This window comes from Cetorhinus maximus, chromosome 12 (assembly GCF_964194155.1).
Source record: "Cetorhinus maximus chromosome 12, sCetMax3.hap1.1, whole genome shotgun sequence".
NCBI classification, from domain to species: domain Eukaryota; kingdom Metazoa; phylum Chordata; class Chondrichthyes; order Lamniformes; family Cetorhinidae; genus Cetorhinus; species Cetorhinus maximus.
The window spans coordinates 18,340,685-18,361,062 of NC_135890.1; the positions used below are offsets into that span (position 1 = coordinate 18,340,685).

Below are 20,378 nucleotides of genomic sequence, written 5' to 3' on the forward strand. Positions count from 1 at the left end.
ATGTGTATGAATACAAGGGAGATGGACAACAGGTATTTGCAGAACAATGCTGAAAACCTGGATGCACTTGGGCTTGAAAGGGAAATCAAGAATCATAGTAATGCTGTGTTAAACTTGGAAGGGCATCCTGAAATTGTGCCTTGGAACAATTGAAATGGACATGATTCTTATTGCACCATTTAAGGGCATACTGGAAATCAAGATGTAGTGATTGCACACGAACAGGAGAGAGAGCACATCCTGAGTGGGGCACAGCCAGAGTGGGTATTCGGAATTTGGTGGAAAGCGGGAATTCACTGCATAGGGGACGAGGTGCTCTTTGTATTTTTCCTTGCTATCCAACTTCTTAAATCTTCAGAGCGTGCTGCAGCAGGAGAGGCTACAAGGGAAAGGAATCACTGGTAAGTAGTGGGTAAGATATTTACTGCTTTAATTGCTTATAGTTTAAGGTCTTTTTGTGGTTTACAGTTTGTATATTCTACAGTAAAGAGGATCAGGAAAGAAGGGCCCTAGAGTAATTGATTTTAAAAGGTTTAATTTAAAGGGATAAGTAATGGCAGGAGTGCTCAAAGCCGTGGTGTGCTCCTCGTGCTCCATGTGGGAAGCCGGGGGCATTTCCAGTGCCCGGGACCAGGAAGTGTGTCCAGCTGCAGCTCCTGGAAGCTCGGGTTTCAGAGCTGGAACAGAGGCTGGGGACACTGTGGAGCATCCGCAAGTCTGAGAGCATCGTGGATAGCACGTTTAGAGAGGCGGTCACACCACAGATGAAGGGGCTTGAGGAAGGAAGGGAATGGGTGACCACCAGGCAGTCCAAGAGAAACAGGCAGGTAGTTCAGGAGTCCCCTGGGGTCCCGCTTGCAAATCGGTATTCCGTTTTGGAGGCTGATGAGGGCACTGGTTCCTCCAGGGAGTGCGGACAGAGCCAAGCTTCTGGCATCACAAGCAGCCTGTCTGTACAGGAGGGGAGGAAGGGAGAAAGAGCAATAGTAATAGGGGATTCTATAGTCAGGGGAACAGATAGGTGCTACTGTGGCCGTCAATGTGACTCCAGGGTGGTATGTTGCCTCCCTGGTGCCAGGGTCCTGGATGTCACTGAACGGCTGCAGGGCATCCTGAAGGGGGAGGGTGATAAGGCAGAGGCCATGGTACATGTTGGTACCAATGACATAGGTAGAAAGAGGGATGAGGTCTTGCATCAAGAATTCAGGGAGTTAGGAAGTAGACTAAAAAGCAAGACCTCTCGGGTTGTAATCTCTGGATTACTCCCAGTGCCACGTGCTAGCGAGCTCAGAAATAGGAGAATAGCGCAGATGAATACGTGGCTTAAGAGTTGGTGCAGGAGGTAGGGTTTTAGATTCCTGGAACACTGGGACCATTTCTGGGGAAGGTGGGACCTGTACAAGCGGGACGGTCTACACCTGAACCAGAGCGGGACTAACATCCTTGCGGGCGGGTTTGCTAGTGCTGTTTGGAGGAGTTTAAACTAATTCGGCAGGGGGAGGGGACACATCATAATACAGCAAAGCAATCAAGTCAGAGGGAGTACAGCTGCAATAAGCTTCAAGGAAGTAAGGCAAGGCTGGATGGCCTCTACTTTAATGCCAGGAGTATTACAGGTAAAACGGATGAGCTAAGGGTGAGGGTTGACACGTGGAATTGTGATTTAGTAGCAATCACTGAGATGTGGTTGAGAGAAGGGCAGGATTGGCAGCTCAAAATTCCAGGATATAGAATCTTCAGGCGAGAGAGGGGAGGGGGTAAAAGAGGAGGAGGCGTTGCAATATTAGTTAAGGAGTCAGTTACTGCAGTAAGGAGAGATGATATCTTGGAGGGGGCATTGAATGAAGCTTTGTGGGTAGAGCTTAGGAATAAAAAAGGGGCAACCACATTATTGAGTGTTTATTATAGACCCCCAGATAGTCAGCAGGAAATTGAGCAAATATGTGCACAATTTGTGGAGGTGTATAAAAACAATAACAATAGGGGATAGACATAGTGTTAAGGGCTTGGATGGTGGATTTCTTGAAATGTGTACAGGAGAACTTTTTAGGTCAATATGTAGAGGGCCTAACAAGGGACGGTGCATTGCTGGACCTAATTCTGGGGAATGAAGCCAGACAGGTGGCTGAGGTGGTGGTGGGTGAGCATTTTAGTGATAGCGACCACAACATGGTACAGTTTAAGTTTGTTATGGACAAAGAAATCGACAAGTTGCAAAAAAACGTTTTGGATTGGGGGAGAGTGGATTTTAGTAAAATAAGGCAGGGTCTGGCCAAGGTTGACTGGGAACAGTTACTTCTGGGGCAATTTACAGAGGAACGGGGGGTGGGGTGTGTTCAAAAAGGAAATGGGGAGGGTACAGGCTCAACATGTTCCCTCTAGGGTGATAGGAAGGAGTAACAACCCCAGAGAACCAAGGATGACCAGAGATATTCAGGTTACGATGTGAAGGAAAAGAGAGGCTTTTAGCAGGTACAAGGGAAGCAAATCAGCAGAGGCATTAGTAGAGTACAGACAGTGCAGGGTGGAGCTTAAGAAAGCAATTGGGAGAGCAAAGAGGGGATATGAGAAAGCTCTGGCTGGTAAAAGTAGGGAACATCCCAAGATGTTCTATAAGTATATCAATGGGAAGAGGATAACCAGAGAAAGAGTAGGGCCCATAAGGGACCAAGGGGGCAATCTATGGGTGGAGCCAGAGGACATCGTTAAAGTTTTGAATGAATACTTCACATCCGTCTTCACCCAAGAGAATGAGGATGAAGGTATCGAACTCTGGGAGAGAGACTGCGAGGTTCTTAAGCAAATTGATATAGGGAGTGACAAGGTATTGGAGGTGTTGGCAGGCTTAAAAGTGAACAAATCTCCAGGTCCGGATGATTTGTGTCCCAGACTGCTGAGGGAGGCAAGGGGAGAGATCGCAGGGGCTCTGACCCAAATTTTTAATACCTCTCTGGCCATGGGGGAGGTGCCGGAGGACTGGAGAACAGCTAATGTGGTTCCACTATTTAAGATGGGTTATAGAGATAAGCCAGGGAATTCCAGGCCAGTGAGTCTTACGTCAGTGGTAGGGAAACTATTGGAGAAATTTCTGAAAGAGAGTATCTATCTCCACTTGGAGAGGCAAGGTTTGATCAGGGATAGTCAGCATGGCTTTGTCAAAAGGAGGTCATGCCTAACAAATTTGATTGAATTTTTTGAGGAGGTGACCAGGTGTGTAGATGAGGGTAGTACAGTTGATGTAGTTTATATGGATTTTAGCAAAGCCTTTGACAAGGTCCCACATGGGAGACTTATAAAGAAGGCAAATGCACATGGGATACAGGGTAATTTGATAAGGTGGACTCAAAATTGGCTTAGTTGTAGGAGACAGAGGGTGATGACAGAAGGATGCTTTAGTGACTGGAAGCCAGTGTCCAGTGGTATGCCACAGGGATCTGTGCTGGGTCCTCTATTATTCATCATTTATATAAACGACATAGATGACTGTGTGGGGGTTAGGATTAGTAAGTTTGCGGATGATACAAAGATTGGCCGGGTGGTTAACAGTGAGGTTGAGTGTCTTGGGCTACAGGAAGATATAGATGGGTTGGTCAAATGGGGAGATAAGTGGCAGATGGAATTTAACCCTGAAAAGTGTGAGGTGATACACTTCGGAAGGAGTAATTTGACAAGGAAGTATCCAATGAACGGCATGACACTAGGAAGTTCTGAGGAACAAAGGGACATTGGTGTGTGTGTCCAAAGACCTCTGAAGGCAGAGGGGCACATTAGTGGGGTGGTGAAAAAGGCATTTGGGACAATTGCCTTTATCAATTGAGGCATAGATTACAAAAGTAGGGAGGTCATGTTGGAGTTGTATAGAACCTTAGTGATGCCACAGCTGGAGTACTGTGTGTAGTTCTGGTCGCCACATTATAGGAAGGATGTGATTGCACTGGAGGGGGTGCAATCACCAGGATGTTGCCTGGGATGAAACATTTAAGTTATGAAGAGAGGTTGGATAGACTTGGGTTGTTTTCGTTGGATCAGAGAAGACTGAGGGGCGACCTGATCGAGGTCTACAAGATTATGAGGGGCATGGACAGGATGGATAGGGAGCAGCTGTTCCCCTTAGTTGAAGGGTCAGTCACAAGGGGGCATAAGTTCAAGGTGAGGGGCAGAAGGTTTAGGGGGGATGTGAGGAAAAACCTTTTTACCCAGAGAGTGGTGACGGTCTGGAATGCATTGCCTGGGAGGGTGGTGGAGGCGGGTTGCCTCACATCCTTTAAAAAGTACCTGGATGAGCACTTGGCACATCGTAACATTCAAGGCTATGGGCCAAGTGCTGGTAAATAGGATTAGGTAGGTAGATCAAGTGTTTCTCACATGTCGGCGCAGACCCGATGGGCCGAAGGGCCTCTTCTGCACTGTGATTCACCCATTACACTGCCAGAGATATAATCAGTATAACATAGTGAGATTATTTCATCACGGTATTAAATAGGGTAGTATTTTAAACAAGTACACTTCTCAAATTTTCTCCCTGTTTAAGTAATCTCATTTTAAGTTCTGAATCTAGATATTTATCATAAATTTCTGTGGTAAGCGGTCAGTTGAACCTACAGTGATGAAACATTTAAATTTAGGATTGTCAGGTAATTTGGGAATTTGATTGAACAGGAAGTTCTGAATTATGTCTTGTTTTATCTATATAAGAGATGCAATGAAATAAAACACTTTTTATTTTCAACTGTCAATATCGTGAACTCTCAGATCGCACACAGCAAACCCATTTGCAGAGTAATGCACTCACAGTTGTGCGTTATTCCAAACTTTAGAAGGTCATTCCTCTTCTATCAATGTGTTATTTCCATTTCTAATATTTTATGATCTAACTTGCATTGGATGAATTTTCAGCCTAATCAATTCTTACTAAGTTGTGGGCTCTTTTCATAGAGCTTGATTCCACTAAGAATTGTACTGCAATTATTTTTCTAAAGGAACTTACCAGGAAGCGGTAGCTTAAAATAAGAGCTTGCATTGAATCATAGGGTGGAATCATCCCAGATTTGCAGGAAAATGGAAGTTTTACCTCCTGGCCGTAATGGCGGCTTTTTGTGCTGTATTGTCCCATTCCCGGCACGTCCCGCCTCATTAATTATGCATTCCTGGAAAACATGCCTGGTTGCTGGTGGGGCGGCCTCTGATTCGCCTGCCCTACCATCACCTCAGGCCTTCAGTAATCCGGACACCATATTTAAAGGGTGCCCCTACACAGAGATAGCTCTCTCTAAGGCATCGGAAGCTGCTGGAAAGTCATGGCTGCCAAAGGGAGGAAACATGCTGCCCCCAAATTTAGCGATGCCTCCCTCGGGCACCTACTGGATGCTGTGGAGGCCCACCGTGAAGTCATCTACCCTTGCTCTGGGAAAAGATCAGCAAGCAAGGTGACAAATGCAGCATGGGAGGCAGTGGCAGCGGCGGTCAGCACCAACGCCCTGCAAAAGAGGACAGCTATCCAGTGCCGAAAGAGGATAAATGACCTCCTCCGTTCTGCCAGAGTAAGTCACTCTTCTCATCATTCTCAACTCACACTCAGAAGCTCATCACATACCCATAGGAATCTCTTTCACTGCCAGTTCAAGGGACATCACCATTCACTCTCTCACACACACCCTCATCTGTCCTGCAGATCGTGTTCTCATCCCACCCATGGCACCAATTACCACACACATGCCAGGCATCCTTATCATCTAGCCTAGCAGGTGTCCTACTTATACACCATCCATATTCATGCAGGACAAGCTGGCACACATTAAAAGGGAGAGATCGCAAACTGGTGGAGGAATGTGTGACACCAAAGTCCTCACAGACTTTGAAAATAGAGTAATTCAGCTGGCCAGCGACAATCTGGACCATTCCTGTGCTCATGGTGAGGTCGACAGTGCTCAACCAAGTGATGATCCAGTAGTGCAACATCCATCAGACAACCATGTTGTGAGTCAGTTCCCCTGTTCCGCAGTCCTCTGCCATGCACTAATTATCTCTCATTGCTTTTGCAGACACATCTGGTAAGCAGCTGGGGGGTCCACGACCCAGATCCTTGACTCAAGCCTGAAGCAGAGTCTGATGACACCTTAATTGAAAACCTATCACTACACTCACCCACACCTTCCACCAGTGCAGAGAGACACAGCTTGGTGTGACCTAGCTCTAGAGTAGCCTTGGGGTTACAATCTGGTGAGCACGTTATTTTCTATTATTTGTGGGCGTCACTTGCTAAGCCAGCGTTTATTACCCATTCCTAATTTCTCCTGTTCAGAGGACATTTAAGAGTCAACCACATTGCTGTGGATCTGGAGTCACATGTAAGCCAGACAAGGTAAGGATGGCAGATTACCTTCCCTAAAGGACATTAGTGAACCAGATGGGCTTTTACAACAAAAATGGATCTATGGTCATCGTTAGGCTTTTAATTCCAGATTTTTATTGAATTCAAGTTCCACCGCCTTTTGTGGCGGGATTCGAACCTGGAACCCCAGAGCATTATCCTGGGTCTCTGGATTACTAGCCCAGCACTGTCGGCCTCACCATCAGCACAGGAATGGTCCAGATTGTCACTGGCCAGCTGAATTACTCTATTATTATACCATTCCGCCATCGCCTGCCCGCATTGTCTTATCTACAGCAGGCGGCGACAGGGACTCCCCAGGTTTCCGGCACTTAGCAGATTTCTGGCTTCCAGAAGTCCTCCGAGTCCAAGTCAGATGAGGAGCCTCTGGACTTGGTCGTACCTCTGTTGCTGGTGCTGCAAAGGCAGGCTTGGCAACATTAAGAAAGGATGTCCATTGCATCCTCAGATTGCAAGGCATGTTGGAGGAGTCCCTCTGCCTTCGTTCAGAGGCGATAGCGCCTGCATGCCTACGCATCGAGGTCAATACTGGTAGGATGGCGGCAGCCATGGAGACATTGGTTCAGGACATCGCTCCTGCACTGCTGCGCGGGCTGAACTCCATCGCTAACACCATAGTTGGCCTCCAACAGTGTCAACACCAGTGGGGAGTGGGGCAGCTCGATCTCTCTGCAGGTTCTCTTTCCCCTCAAGGAGTCAGCCAGGGACCCTAGGGCACCTATAGGGAGGAGGATCATCAGGTGCATACCCCGGGGCCATCTACCCAGGTGACTCCAGGAATGTCCGCTTCATCCTAATCCCCTGTTCCTGTGGCCCCAGCAACTCCAGCTCCACATGCCGAGGAGGGTGCCACTGCCACACAGCAGGTCCCCGAAAGCAGGCCGGGGCCCTCCAGGTCTTGGCCCTCCAGAGGATGCTTGTAAAGGTCATTACAGATAGTGTAGCAGTCAGCAGGCTGCCTACACCTCCACTGTGAATGTCGGGGGAGCACCAAGATGTAGCGGCAGGGTTAGGAAGGTTAAAAAAATGTAGTTTCACCACGTGGGCACGGGTGGCTCCTTATTACGATGAACAGTGTTCACGTCAGTCTGAAGTGACAGCTTGGTTCCTGCACAAGATACCTCCTCCCTGTGCTTTGTGCAACCTTCCCAGCACACTGATGGTGCATCTTCACAGTAACTGGACACGTCAGTCATGCCTGCACTTCGATGGGGCTTATCATTGCTGCCAAAATTTCCTGGGCCAGCAGCACAGAGTTCCATCATTTTCTCTGTGTGCCCTCAACACCTTTGAGGTGCAGCTGCCCCCCCACCTCATTACCATCTGTGTCCAGTGACAGTTGGTCCTGAAAGGTTTAGCTCACAACGGATGCCATAGGATCAGGAGAAGTTAAAGTTTCCTCGCTGTATCTCCATGATATGATCCTGTTCACAGAGCGCGAGCAAGCTGTCATCAGCCAGACAGGAGTCACATTCACATCAAATATGTGAGGATCTATGGAGTGTCCCTTTTGCATGTCGTCATCATCCTCCTGTTATGTAGGGACTATGGACATTCGCTGTGTCTCCATGATAGGAGTCTTATTCCAGAGTGTATGTGTGCTGTCATCAGCCAGACAGGAGTCAAACATTCACACATACAACGTGAGGATCTGTGGAGTGTCCTCACTGCATGTCGTCATCTTCCTCCATGAATCTAGCAGCTGTGAGGGCCTCCCAAGTGTGCCTGCCTCGTCTGGATGATGCAACGGTCTCATCGCCATTTCCTTGGTGTCATCAGCTGCATCCTCTGTGGGTATCCTTTGTACCCGAGGAGCCAACCCTTCAGTCTCTGTGGACCCTGGAAGGCACAAGGGATCTGGGACCTACTGAGAATGTAGGGGCCGTGGACACTCCCTGGGAATCATGTGTAGACTTGCAGGATGCATTTGTTGTGGTCGCAGATCAGCTGAACATTCAGCAAGCCCTTGTGGTTCACATACTGCACTGCTTGTTGCCACGGAGATCTAAGCGCCACATGAGGCACCCTGCACTTGTGGAAAACCAAATGTGCAAATCCCAGTGCTCTTTCTTCCTGGCTTGTCTGAACCCGGTCGAAATGCGCAAAGTTGTGTGCCTTCACGAATCTGACGTCCGTGACCTCTTGGATGCACTTGTGTGTGGAGGCTTGCAAAATCCCGCAGAGGTCACCTGTGAAGCCCTGGAAGGAGCCATTGGTGTAAAAATTGAGCTTTGTGGTCACTTTCACAGCCACTGGCAGCGGATGCCCTCCGAGCCTCCGTGGTACCAAATTCTGCAGCAAGTGGCATTTGCGACCAAACAGTTCCTGAACATGCGCAGTCTTCATCGACATTGGCACTTGGTCATCTGCATGAATAACTAGCACTGTCTATAGACCCTGGGTCTCACAAGGCGCCGACCTGCGACGGCTTGCTGTAGCTCTTCAGCAGCGTGCACAGGCGCCTCCGTTGCTCTTCTCCTTCGTCACCGCTATCTGTTAGCCATAAGGCATACAGTTAGGCCACCAGGCTACATACTCCTGATGTTGTACTCCTGCAGGATAAAAGAGAGAGACACGTGGGTTAGCATTAGTCTCCTAGCAACCTCACCTGGTTACGTGTGCGACTCCGTCTCAAGGCCCCTTAATGCATGTCGGAGAGTGCTGGCCACCACTTGGATGACCAGAGTTTAGAGTATGGCATGGCTGCCTGAAACCCCACCCACCTCTGCCCCACTCCACTTGACTGACTGGCGGTAGCTTTGCCCACTGGACTGCAAGCTGTGCTCTCAGCTTAGGCTCAGGCATTCTCCTAACCCACACTGCAAGGCTGCGCTGTTGGCTTGAACTGTGGGGGAGACTGGTCCAAACCCGAATGAAGACATTGCTAGGGGCTGTGAGCGCCTCCACCAGTGACTGCTTCATGGCCAGCTTTCACAAGGAGATTGTACAACTTGTCCAGTCGTGCAATTGTTCTGCAGCCCCCTAAAACACTCATTAATTTTCAGTCTACGCCCAAGGGGTGCAAAGTTCAGGAGCATTTGGTGGCACTTTCATGCGTCTGCGTTGCTTGAGTGGGCAGATAAGCTAGAGGCCCGACTCCAAGCATGTCAATACTGCACCTGAACTGTCTCAGCTGCGGAAGAACACTCGCTTTATGCAAGGTTTTCCTAATGCGTGGCTGTTCCCCTCCCACTCAGCCCCCTTGCGTATGTGCTTGTGCACTACCATCAGACCATACTGCCTTGCCCCCGCCCCCCCCCACCCCATTCATCCCAACTGCAGTGCAGTCCTTGCCTCGGCAACGCACTGTCTGGCTGTCGGAAAAAAGTAACTGGCCTGTACCCTCGCCTGAATGCGTGGCCTCTTCTTTGAAGTCAAATGGGCGACCCCTGCGAGCGCTGTGCAATGTTAGTGTGCACTCATCCCCGAGCTCCCCTTAAAGTTCAGTTCGTCACGTTTTAAATGCTGTTTTGAATCACGTCGTTCTGAAGTCATGCAGATGTGGGAGGTAAATTTAACCTGGGGGTTGATTCCGGTGGGCAGGTAAGATGATGAGATGCAAATGCATTGAAATCAGGTTGCCGACGTTGGATGGAAAGGCAGCCTGTTGTTGATGGGTGGAGCAGACGATGGCTGACTGGTTTGACAAGGACATGAAAGCAATTTTTGACCTTCCCACCATATTGTCCTCCTGCGCCCGGCGTGGCACCCATCGTCAAAGAGGACAGAAAATTCCGGCCATAGAATGGTTACAGCACAGAAGGAGGCCATTTGACCTGCCTTGTCTGTGCTGGCTTCCTGATGAAGCAATTCACTTAGTGCCACTGCCCCTGCCTTCTCCCCGTAGCTCTGCACGTTCTTCCTTTTCAGATAGTAATCCAATCCCTCTTGAATGCCTCGATTGAACCTGCATCCACCGCAGTCTTCAGCAGTGCATTCCAGATCGCAACTGCCCACTGCATGAAAAAGTTTCTCCTCATGTTGCCATTGCTTCTTTCGTCAGTTACCTTAAGCCTGTGTCCTATGCTTCTTGTTTCTTCCACCAGTGGGAACAGTTTCTCCCTTTATACTCATGATTTTGCATCAAGACTTATGCACATATACATCCAGGTCCCTCTGCTCCTGCCACCCCTTTAGAGTTATACCCTTTATTTATATTGTCCCTTACGTTCTTCCTACCAAAATGCGTCACTACTTGACATTTCACCACATTGAACTTCATCTGCACCTGTCTGCCCATTCTAGCAACTTGTCTATGTCCTTTTGAAGTTCAACATTATCCTCCACATGGTTCACAATACATCCAATTTTTGTATCATTTATAAATTTTGAAATTGTGCCCTATACACCTAGGCCTGTATTAAGGTCCATGCCATAAATATATATCAGGAAGAGCAGGGGTCCTAACACTGACCCCTGGGGAACTCCACTGTAAACCTTCCTCCAGTCCGAAAAGTTGTTCCCCAGCGGTCAGTGTTAGGACCGAGAATGCTGCACTGTTAAAGATGCTGTCTTTCACATGAGATGTTAAATCAAGGCACTGTCTGCCTTCTCAGGTGAATTTTAAGAATCTTATGGCATTATTTGAAAAGCGGGTGAATTTTCCCCAGCATCCTGATTGACATTAATCTCTCATTAAACCAATAGCACATAAAAACAGATTAATTGGTCAGGTATTCAATTTCTATCTGTAGGCTCTTGCTGTGTGCAAATTGGCTACCATGTTTCATATATTATAACAGTGACTACACTTCAGAAGTGTTTTGGGTTGCCTTGTGATTGTGCAAAGTGCTATATAAAATGTTTATTCTTTCTATTTGTGAAACATCTAAAGATGCTATATACATGCAAGTTCTACAAAATTTGCTTTCAATGTGTAGTAATCATCATTCAGCTGTAGTGCACAATGTCTAACTGAATTGCAACAACCTGCATGTTAGAACTATACTTACTGTTATCTTTATTAGGTCCTGGACCATTTCCTGCAGTTTTGGATATGTGGGGTGGTGGAGGAGGCCTAGTTGAATACCGTGCAGCTCTTCTTGCATCGCGAGGATTTGCGACCTTAGCTTTGGCTTACTTGGATCATAAGGAGGTCCCACTGTCACTGCAAGTCTTCGACCCAAAACTCTCTTACTTTGAGGTAAACTATATTTTATTGGGTTGCAATGTTTCAATTACATTGGATTTGCAAATGTGATAATTGGGTAGCTGGCGGATATTTATGGCAGCACCCTATTAACAGGAAAATATCAATGCCAGAAGTGCTAATATGCAAAAGAATTGTAAAATTTGGATTGACTGTCAATTTATAATTCACTGAATAATTAAGAGGAACTAAATCCCAAAAGCATAATGTAAGGATGATGCAATTTTACCTGTGGTAAATCTTTACATAGTTGAGTTTATACTTTAGCTCTGTTTTTTCTTATGGATCCATTTTCTGCCTTTAGTAGTTTGAATTTATTTATTGTCAAATCTCCCACGGTGGGACTCAGTTAGTCTAAGGTTTTGCAAGAATAAGATATATGCTAAATTGTATTATCAACATTAGGGAGCTTGGGGTCTGTCAGTAAGGGATGGTTTCCCAACATTTTTCAGAAGAGATTCCAAAGTCTGGGACTAGGCAGTATTTTGAGGGCAGCGTCTAGCAGCTCTGTGAAGGAGTGGGGTAGGAGTGAGTGGGAAGGGGCTTGCATGGTGTGTCAAGAAGAATAGGACCTGAACTGCCTTTTGCCTCTTTCATCCATCAAGTCCCCAACCTCCCATTGTAGTTCTGTATTTCAGCCTCTTTGTGCCATTGTGGCACCTCTTGTCCCCTTGCTGCATTCCCTTTCAGTGGATACAGGTATGGATCAGATTATGCTCATGCTCTTCGTGCCAATTGGCCTAAATTGGTCTAAATTTTCAGCCTTCCTTAGACTCAGGGGTGGTGCAGAGGACTGGAGAATTGCAAACATTACAGCCTTGTTCAAAAAAGGGTGCAAAGATGGGCCAGTCAGTTTAACTTGGATGGTGGGGAAACTTCTAGAAACAATAATTGAGGACAAAATTAATAGTCACATGGACAAATGCAGGTTAATTAAGGGAAGCCAGCATGGATTTGTTAACGGCAAATAGTTTTTAAATAGCTTGCTGGTGATTTTTGAAGAGGCAACAGAGAGGGTTGATGAGGGCAGTGCTGGTTGATGAAGTATGCATGGACTTCCAAAAAACATATGATACAGTGCCACATAACAGACTTGTGAACAAAGTTATAGCTCATGGAATAAAAGGGACACTAGCAACATAGACAAGAAATTGGCTGAGTGACAGGAAACAGAGAGTAGGGGTTAATGGATGTTTTTTGGGCTGAAGGAAATAATGTAATGAAGATCCCCAGGGGTCAGTGTTCAGACCCTTGCTTTTCCTGATATATATTAATGACCTAGACCAGGGGCTTCCAACCTTTTCTCACCTAAAGCTACTTCTGGTAAATGAAAAATATCATAAGCTACTTAAACATATATTGAAAAAATATGGATAGGTAAATGCAAACTAAATATTTAGATATTATAACTACAATATAATATTTAATATAAAGGAAACTGATCTTACCTTAATTTCAATGTGGTAAAAAACGATTGGTGTCTCAGCATTGCTGCCTTCAGTTCACATACTTTTTTTTGTACACAGACTGCTTCCTGACAGAAAATCTTTCTTTAAATGCATGTGGACTGTTGCAAAGTGCCTCTCGACATGGCTCTTTTTTTTCACTGCAACTCTCACACCTCAGATTAGACATTCACACTTGCCTTCAAGACATGTGAAACAAAAATCATTCTTCTGCTCTTGGTGAAAATAGTATGCCTTTTGTCTCTTTCTGGACCGGCCTGCCTCTGCATCCATGATTCGAACGGCACTAACTTTTTTCCCTCATAAGTGATTAGCTAGGCAAGAGTAGTTTGCAAGCTCACTATTCAAGCAATACTCCCTTGAAATATATCATGGGTTTGCAGGTCAATATGTTGTATAAAAAGTTACTCTATCAAGAAACAGAACAGAAAGGCAATCCAATCTGTGGGCAGCATCACTGCATTTTTCTGTTTTCTTCTCACTTCATGTGAGAGCCCGCAGGTGTTATTGGAACATAGGAACATAGGAGCAGGAGTAGACCATTCAGCTCATTGAGCCTGCTCCACAATTCCATACGATCATGGCTGATCATCCACTTCAATGCCCTTAAGATTTTTGGATTTGGGGCCCCCAGGTACCTAAGATAGGCAATTGACTATTCATATGTAATTTTAAGATAGTATATTAAGAAGCAACGGTTTAGATATGATCCATTAACAATTTTAGAATTAGGAGTCGCCCTTATAGGACAGAGATAAGGAGAATTTTTTTTCTCTCAGACGGTTTTGCAACTTTGGGACCCTGTGCCTCAGAAGGCAGTGGAATGTGGTCACTGAATATTTTTAAGACAGAGGTAGATAGATTCTTGTTAGGCAAAAGAATCAAAGGTTATCGGGGGTAGATGGGAATGTGGAACAGGAAACAACAAACAAATCAGCCACGATCTTATTGAATAGCAGAGCAGGCTCAAGGGGCCGAAAGGCTTATTTCTGCTCCTATTTCATACGTTCCTATGTAATTAGTCAGAAAAAAGTATACAACCTGCAGCAGTTGACAGAGGCTTACTGATCCCGGAAGACAAATGGATGGTTGGCAGAGTGTTAATCTCAGCAGCTTGTGATTACAGCATTATGCTCTCTAGTTCAAGTTTTAGGAAACCTTTCCCTCGATCTTCCTCCTCCTCCCTGGTCCATCTTCCACCTGAAGAAGGCAGCTGCCCCATGAGCACTGCCACCTCACCAACACCTCGGGGCTCCTACCACCAGTATAACACCAATATATATATCCTTTTTGGGGGGCTGGTAGCCTACCCAGTGTCAATCATCTATCTAACCATTCTGACCAATGGATACAAGGCAGGTACCCAGCATGTCAGGATGGTTAGCCCCTTTCCTGTTCGTCATCCTGCTCGAGGTCAGCTTTTTAGTTTACATCATGCTGAGGGTCATATCCTGGTCTTTTCTAAACACTTGCATAGATAAGGGGGCACAGAAGATGCCATCCTACCAAGGTAGGAATGTTAACATGGCAACCTGAACCAAATGACGTTGCTATTTCCAGGGACTGTTTCAAAGTCAAAGTGTTTAGAAATTCTCTTTCCAGAGAGAAAATCAATGCTGCTTAGCTAATCCCATAAAATGCAGAAAATACCCACTGATTAAAGACCCCAATTTCTTATAATTTCCCCCTTTGAGAAGGAAATATCCTTATTGACATCTCACAACTAATTTTTAGATAACATTGTTATTTTTAAACCACAAGCTGTTTCCCTAGTTCATTGATTACATATCATAGAAAACATACTAAATCTACTGGAATTATCTGATTAATTGATTTGGCACGCCACACCTGCTGATCTTACAGTTACTTCCTTTGGGAGGGAAATATCCTTAGGGCAGGATTCTCTGGCCTCGCACACCACCGGGATCGTTCAGTCCCGCCGAATGTCAGTGGACTTTTGGCTGGCCCACCGTATCCCCCATAGTGGCTCCCGCTACAGCGCGATCGTAAAATCCCGGCCTTATTCTTTTGCAGGAGTGTTGCTAATTTCCGGGCACTAACCATATAAATAGATGCAATTAAAGCAATAGATTATGCATGGACTTAAAAGATTCTCCAGCTCTCCTTTCACCTCTATCCGTCTTGTGGATAATTCTCATTAAGTATTATTTCTCCATAGCCATCAATTGTCTCAATCCAAAATTCCTTTTACTTTAATTTGACTCTAAGATGGTGGTGGCCAGAGGGGCTAAAATTAATTGTCTTAAAGTCAGTTTCTTTATGGAGTCTGTGTCAGTGCCTTGATCATTTAAAAATGTTTTCTTACTCTTCAGGCCATATGTCAGTTACTTCACATGTCATAAATCACTACTGCACACTCACACCAGTGTCCGAATTCCTTTTTCAATCCTGTGTTGGAATTTCACATTCGTAAGTCATCTTCATACATTTCCCTATCTGTTGGATGTGGTCTCTAGTGTTTTTTTTCAAATTTTCTATTCAGGCAGTGTTTCTTCTGCTACACATCACTTCATCGTGTTTGGTGGTAATCTCTGCCCTCTCCCACAAATCCTCGTTTTGCATTTGTGGAAGGTTTATCAGGTCTATAGGGATCATGCTGTGTATTCTGGCAAACTATTCCTTCATCCGGGATTTCACTGTCTTTAAAAAGATGCGCCATTCAATAATTCTTCCTGACTTTCTGGTAATCTTCTCGAAAGATCAAAGGGGGTCTCTTGTCTCTAGATCTTTGCTCATCTCCCCCAGCAAGGTCCCAATGTCTTGGGTGGTGGCCAGATTATCAAATTTGATTCCCTCAAAATGTTCATAGGCAGAGACACAAATACCTCCAAGAGAAAGCTGTCACCTTATTCATCCCATCTATGCTTTCCTTTCACTAGAGCGTACATCAATATCCAAATTTATATATTCCATTGAACTACACCCAAGGTCAGTTATTCAAATTCCCATTTGTTGTGTCCTTTTCCCCTAAACCTATCTCTTATTCTAAATGGGGCATCCCACTAATTGCCACTGTATCTCTTTCTGGAGTTCTGGAGAAACTTTACAGTCCAATAATGTGTTTTATAATATCTTTAAAACAGAAACTAAACATTTCTACTTGATTCCAGGCAATAATTTTTCAATTTTGCTTGTTTGTAGATCAGGCTTGTCCAAAGATTGGCCTGTGAGGCAGATGTGGCAGGGCCCTGATACAGCATGTAGTGGGGGGGTTGGGCTCTTCACGGGTTGACAGATGGGCATCAGGTCTGGGATGCGCCACGGTGCTACATCAAGTACATGGACATGCCTTGACTTCATGTGGCTTGCAAAAACAAGGGCAGATGTCTCATTGAATCAGTGCTCAATCAGGCCGTGAAGGTAAGGCAATAAATTAGACTCCTCATCTGCAGCTTCTTCACAGAGCCACAGATGTGTGTTGTTTGGAATGATAGTGAGATAACTTTCTATCCCTCTCAGCCTGTTTCCTTTTCTTCCAAAAATTTATAATGTGCGCCCCCCCCACCCCCAACCCCCAACCAAGTGAAAAGTTGGACAAGCCTGTACTAGATTGTGCCTGACTTTTTTTTAATTTAAAAATTATTCCAAATTCATATAGTAGTGTTGTTGACTGACAAGTTTTTTTAAAAAAAACACTTTATTTGTTTTGATACTGAGAAACCACCTAGACTGTTTTGCCATTAGCTTTTTTTTGGAAAATTACAATCTGTTTCAGGCCCACAGATGCCTAAGATAGGCAGTCAACAATTCGTATGTAATTTTAAGATAGTTTATTGAGTTTATTAAGAAGCAACAGTTTAAATATGATACATTAACTAATTAGATGGAAAAAAGTATACAATCCGTAACAATTGAGAGCTGTTTACTGATCCCGGAGAACAAATGGACAGTTGGCAGAGTTTGTTGATCTCAGTAGCTTGTGATAACAGCATTCTGCTCTCTAGTATTAGGAGACTTTTCTCTCGACCTTCCTCCTCCTCCACTGGTCCAATTTCCATCTGAAGAAGGCAGCTGCCCAACGCACATTATCACCTCACCAGCACCTCAGCCCCTTACCACCAGTATATATATCCTTTTTGGGGGCTGGTAGCTTCCACAGTGTTAATTAACAATCTAATTATTCTGACCAATGGACAGGTACTATAAATGCGTGGTTTATATAAACTATAAACCTCCCCTGTTCGTCATCCTCTTGAGGTCAGCTTTTTAGTTTACATTATGTTGAGGGTCATATCCTAGCCCTTTCTAAACACTTACATAGATAAGAGGGCACAGTAAATGCCATCCTACCAAGGTAGCAATGTCAACATGGCAACCTGAGCCAAGTGACGTTGCTATTTCCAGGGACTGTTTCAAAGTCGAAGTTCCAGGAATGAGAAATTTCAGTTATAAAGATAGATTTGAGAAGTTGGGACTGTTTTCCTTGGAGAAGAGAAAGCTGAGATAAGGTTTGATAAAGGTATTCAAAATCATGAGGTGCCAGAATAGAGTAGATGGGGAGAAACTGTTCCCAATTGTGACAGGATCAAGAAAGTGAGAGCACAGATTTAAAATAATTAGCAAAAGCAGTATGAGAAAAGAAGCTTTTCACACAGCGAATGGCTAAGGTCTGGAATGCACTGCCTGAGAGTGTGGTGGACGCAGGTTCATTCAAAGCATTCTAAAGGGAATTAAACTATTATCTGAAAAGGAAGCATATGCATGGTCACAGGGAAAAGATGGGAGAATGACACTAAGTGAATTGTTCATTTGGAGAACTGGTGCAGACATGATGGGCCAAATGGCCTCTTTCTACTCTATAACAATTCAACGGTTCTACGAAATTGCTTCAGAATGCATTACATTCAAGTGCAAAAGAGGATCTTTCTCCTCTGTCTGACCGCAACAGATCACAGCCATTCTTGTCACTTTGCATGCCCTGGTATGGATCAGATGTGATTACCAAACCAAGGAACTGAATCTTTGTAATTGAAGAATAAATCTGAATGGACAGTATGAGGATCTCTATTTCTCAATCACTTCCCCATACCCTTCTGCTCATCTTTTCCTCTGACCCTACTGCTCCGACACCTGACCTTGCTGCTTCCTGCTACCCGACCTGTTCCCTCTTTCTTTCTGCCTCTCTCCCGAGCCCTTGCTCACACCAAGGGCATGGGAGAGGGGCTGCAAGCAAGTTGGTATGAGGGAAGCAGCGACGTTCTGAAGAGGCATGTGGTGAGTGAGTGCGTCAGGATAGGGGTGGCGAACAGGAGGGCCAGGAGAGAGGTAAGCAGGAGGGTCAGGAGAGGGAAACGACAAGCGGGAGAGTGGAGGGAGCAGTAATTTGTTTTTAAAAGACTGAGTCTGCATGGTAATTGTGCTAAAATGAAAATGGAGGCCATGCTATTCATGTAAATTCCCTAATTTGCAAACTGCAACTAAAATGAAGATGCCTTATTTGAATGCACATTAAATGGGAATACCTGCATTGAGGGTGGCGCACATTGTTTTCTGTCCAATTTTGTCTATGCATGGCTATAGTGATTTGTGCCTGTTTTGGGGAAAGTTAGTATTATCATGAAACAGTATAATTTTCGATGATGTCTACAATTTGGAACTGCTCAGTTTGTAATGCTAACAGTTGTGTCTTTTTATGCTACTTCTAATGTACATATCTGAAAATATTTGGAGCTTTGGGCCTTGAATTTCCTCTGTGGTTATGCCTAAACTTGGCAGGGAAAAAAAATTCAACTTTTTGGCATCTTCTACCGGAAGTAATGTCACATCCACACACACGTGGATTAGAATGGAACACAAATAACTCAGTGGTGCTGTAAGATTGTCAAGAAGATATAATAATATTATTGGAAATTGTTTTAAAATTGAATTCTAGTAGGGCCTGTGTCTTAATTGGACTAAAGCCAGCTAGACTGAGTGCTTTGATATATAGTAGTTTTGAGATGTTAATTAGATAAACGTAAGGAGGGTAGAAGGTAAAGTGTAAATTTGTATTTGTTAAAAGAAACCATTCAAGACCGCAGGTGAAATCTTATACCTAGCTAGAAGATACCAAACAATGTGTTTACTTTTTTCAGCTTGCTAATAAAATTGGGGGGATGAAAGGATGTTATTGTTAGGAGAAGTAAAGTTAAAAGCCTAGTGATACAATGGAAAATTTACATTCAAAGAGAAAGATATGTGTAAAGGAGAAAGGAGATTGTGTGTAAGTTAGAGACATTTTAAGATCCAACAAGTGTGAGAAGCCTCCAGCCGGTAAGCCTTAAGCTGCTGTCTGCAAGGACTCAGAGGTGAAAGAAACTCATTTTGATTTTTAAAAATTCATTCACGGGGTGTGGGCTTCGTTGACTGGGCCAGCATTTATTGCCCATGCCTAGTTACCCTTAAGAAGGTGGTGGTGAGCTGCCTTCGAATGCGACTGTCCAGAGTGTTGTCTGCCAATTGTGAGTTTAAATCTAAGAGATTTATGGTTGCCTTAACCGGGGTGTAACTGAGAGTCAGATTAATTAGGGGATTTTTGTAGTTATTGTAGTAATTTTGTTGACATATGTATGTGTCTACAATCTTGTATAAATAAATGTTTAATTTAGTTTTATAAAACACCTCTTGAAACTCAGTGGCCTTATTACTACTGAATTCAAAGCCTGCATTTTGAAACATACAAGTTGCAAAAATGGGTTATGATAGTTGTTTCAAATTTCCCTCTGGGATTTGAACTACTCAGCCTTTACCATCGGCTGTGTCATAATAAGATGTATTTCCAGTTATTTGCGACATAGCAGATTTGAGGGTGTGGGGATGGGTGATAAATAATTGACCAGTTTGCTCTCTGAACACCTGCATTAAATAAATTGTCAAATTCAAAAAGCTTGACCTTTTTTAAAAAAAATGCCAGGAATGCACTACAATATTTCCCCTTCTTTGCATGCTCAAGGCAGACATCCCAGTGGTGCTGCGAAAGACATGAGTGCCTGCACTCCGTATATAAATGACCCCAGTAAATGGGGCCAAGTGAAGCTCAGACAAAGGATGATGTAAGTTATCTGCTGCTAAAGATCCAATGCCATTGCAGCAAAGGCAGTTCAAGCATTTGAGGTTTACTATTGTCAGATTCATAGAAATGTGGCTATTAAATCACAAAGGATATTGTAACGTTGTATTTACTGATTCACAGGAGGCCTTCAACACCCTGAATAACCATCCAAAGGTTTCAAAAGGCAATGTTGCAATTTTGGGACTCTCACTTGGATTCACAGTTACACTCCTAATGGCAACAGAGATCCCAAATATTCATGTAAGTTAACCAGCCATGAAACACACTTAGACAAGAAGAACATTAAGTCTCTTATATAAT

At 44.6% G+C, this 20,378-nt stretch overlaps 1 protein-coding gene across 3 annotated transcripts in view; it reads left to right on the forward strand.

Annotated features, from left to right (window-relative positions):
* The window catches only part of LOC144687257 (peroxisomal succinyl-coenzyme A thioesterase-like), a 70,821-nt gene that overhangs the window by 36,136 nt on the left and 14,307 nt on the right, over positions 1-20,378 (forward strand). For all 3 annotated transcript variants that reach the window (XM_078553105.1, XM_078553104.1, XM_078553106.1), the window contains 2 exons: positions 11,359-11,534; positions 20,199-20,318. In XM_078553105.1, coding sequence (XP_078409231.1) covers positions 11,359-11,534; positions 20,199-20,318 — 296 coding nt within the window. The remainder of the gene's footprint in view (positions 1-11,358; positions 11,535-20,198; positions 20,319-20,378) is intronic.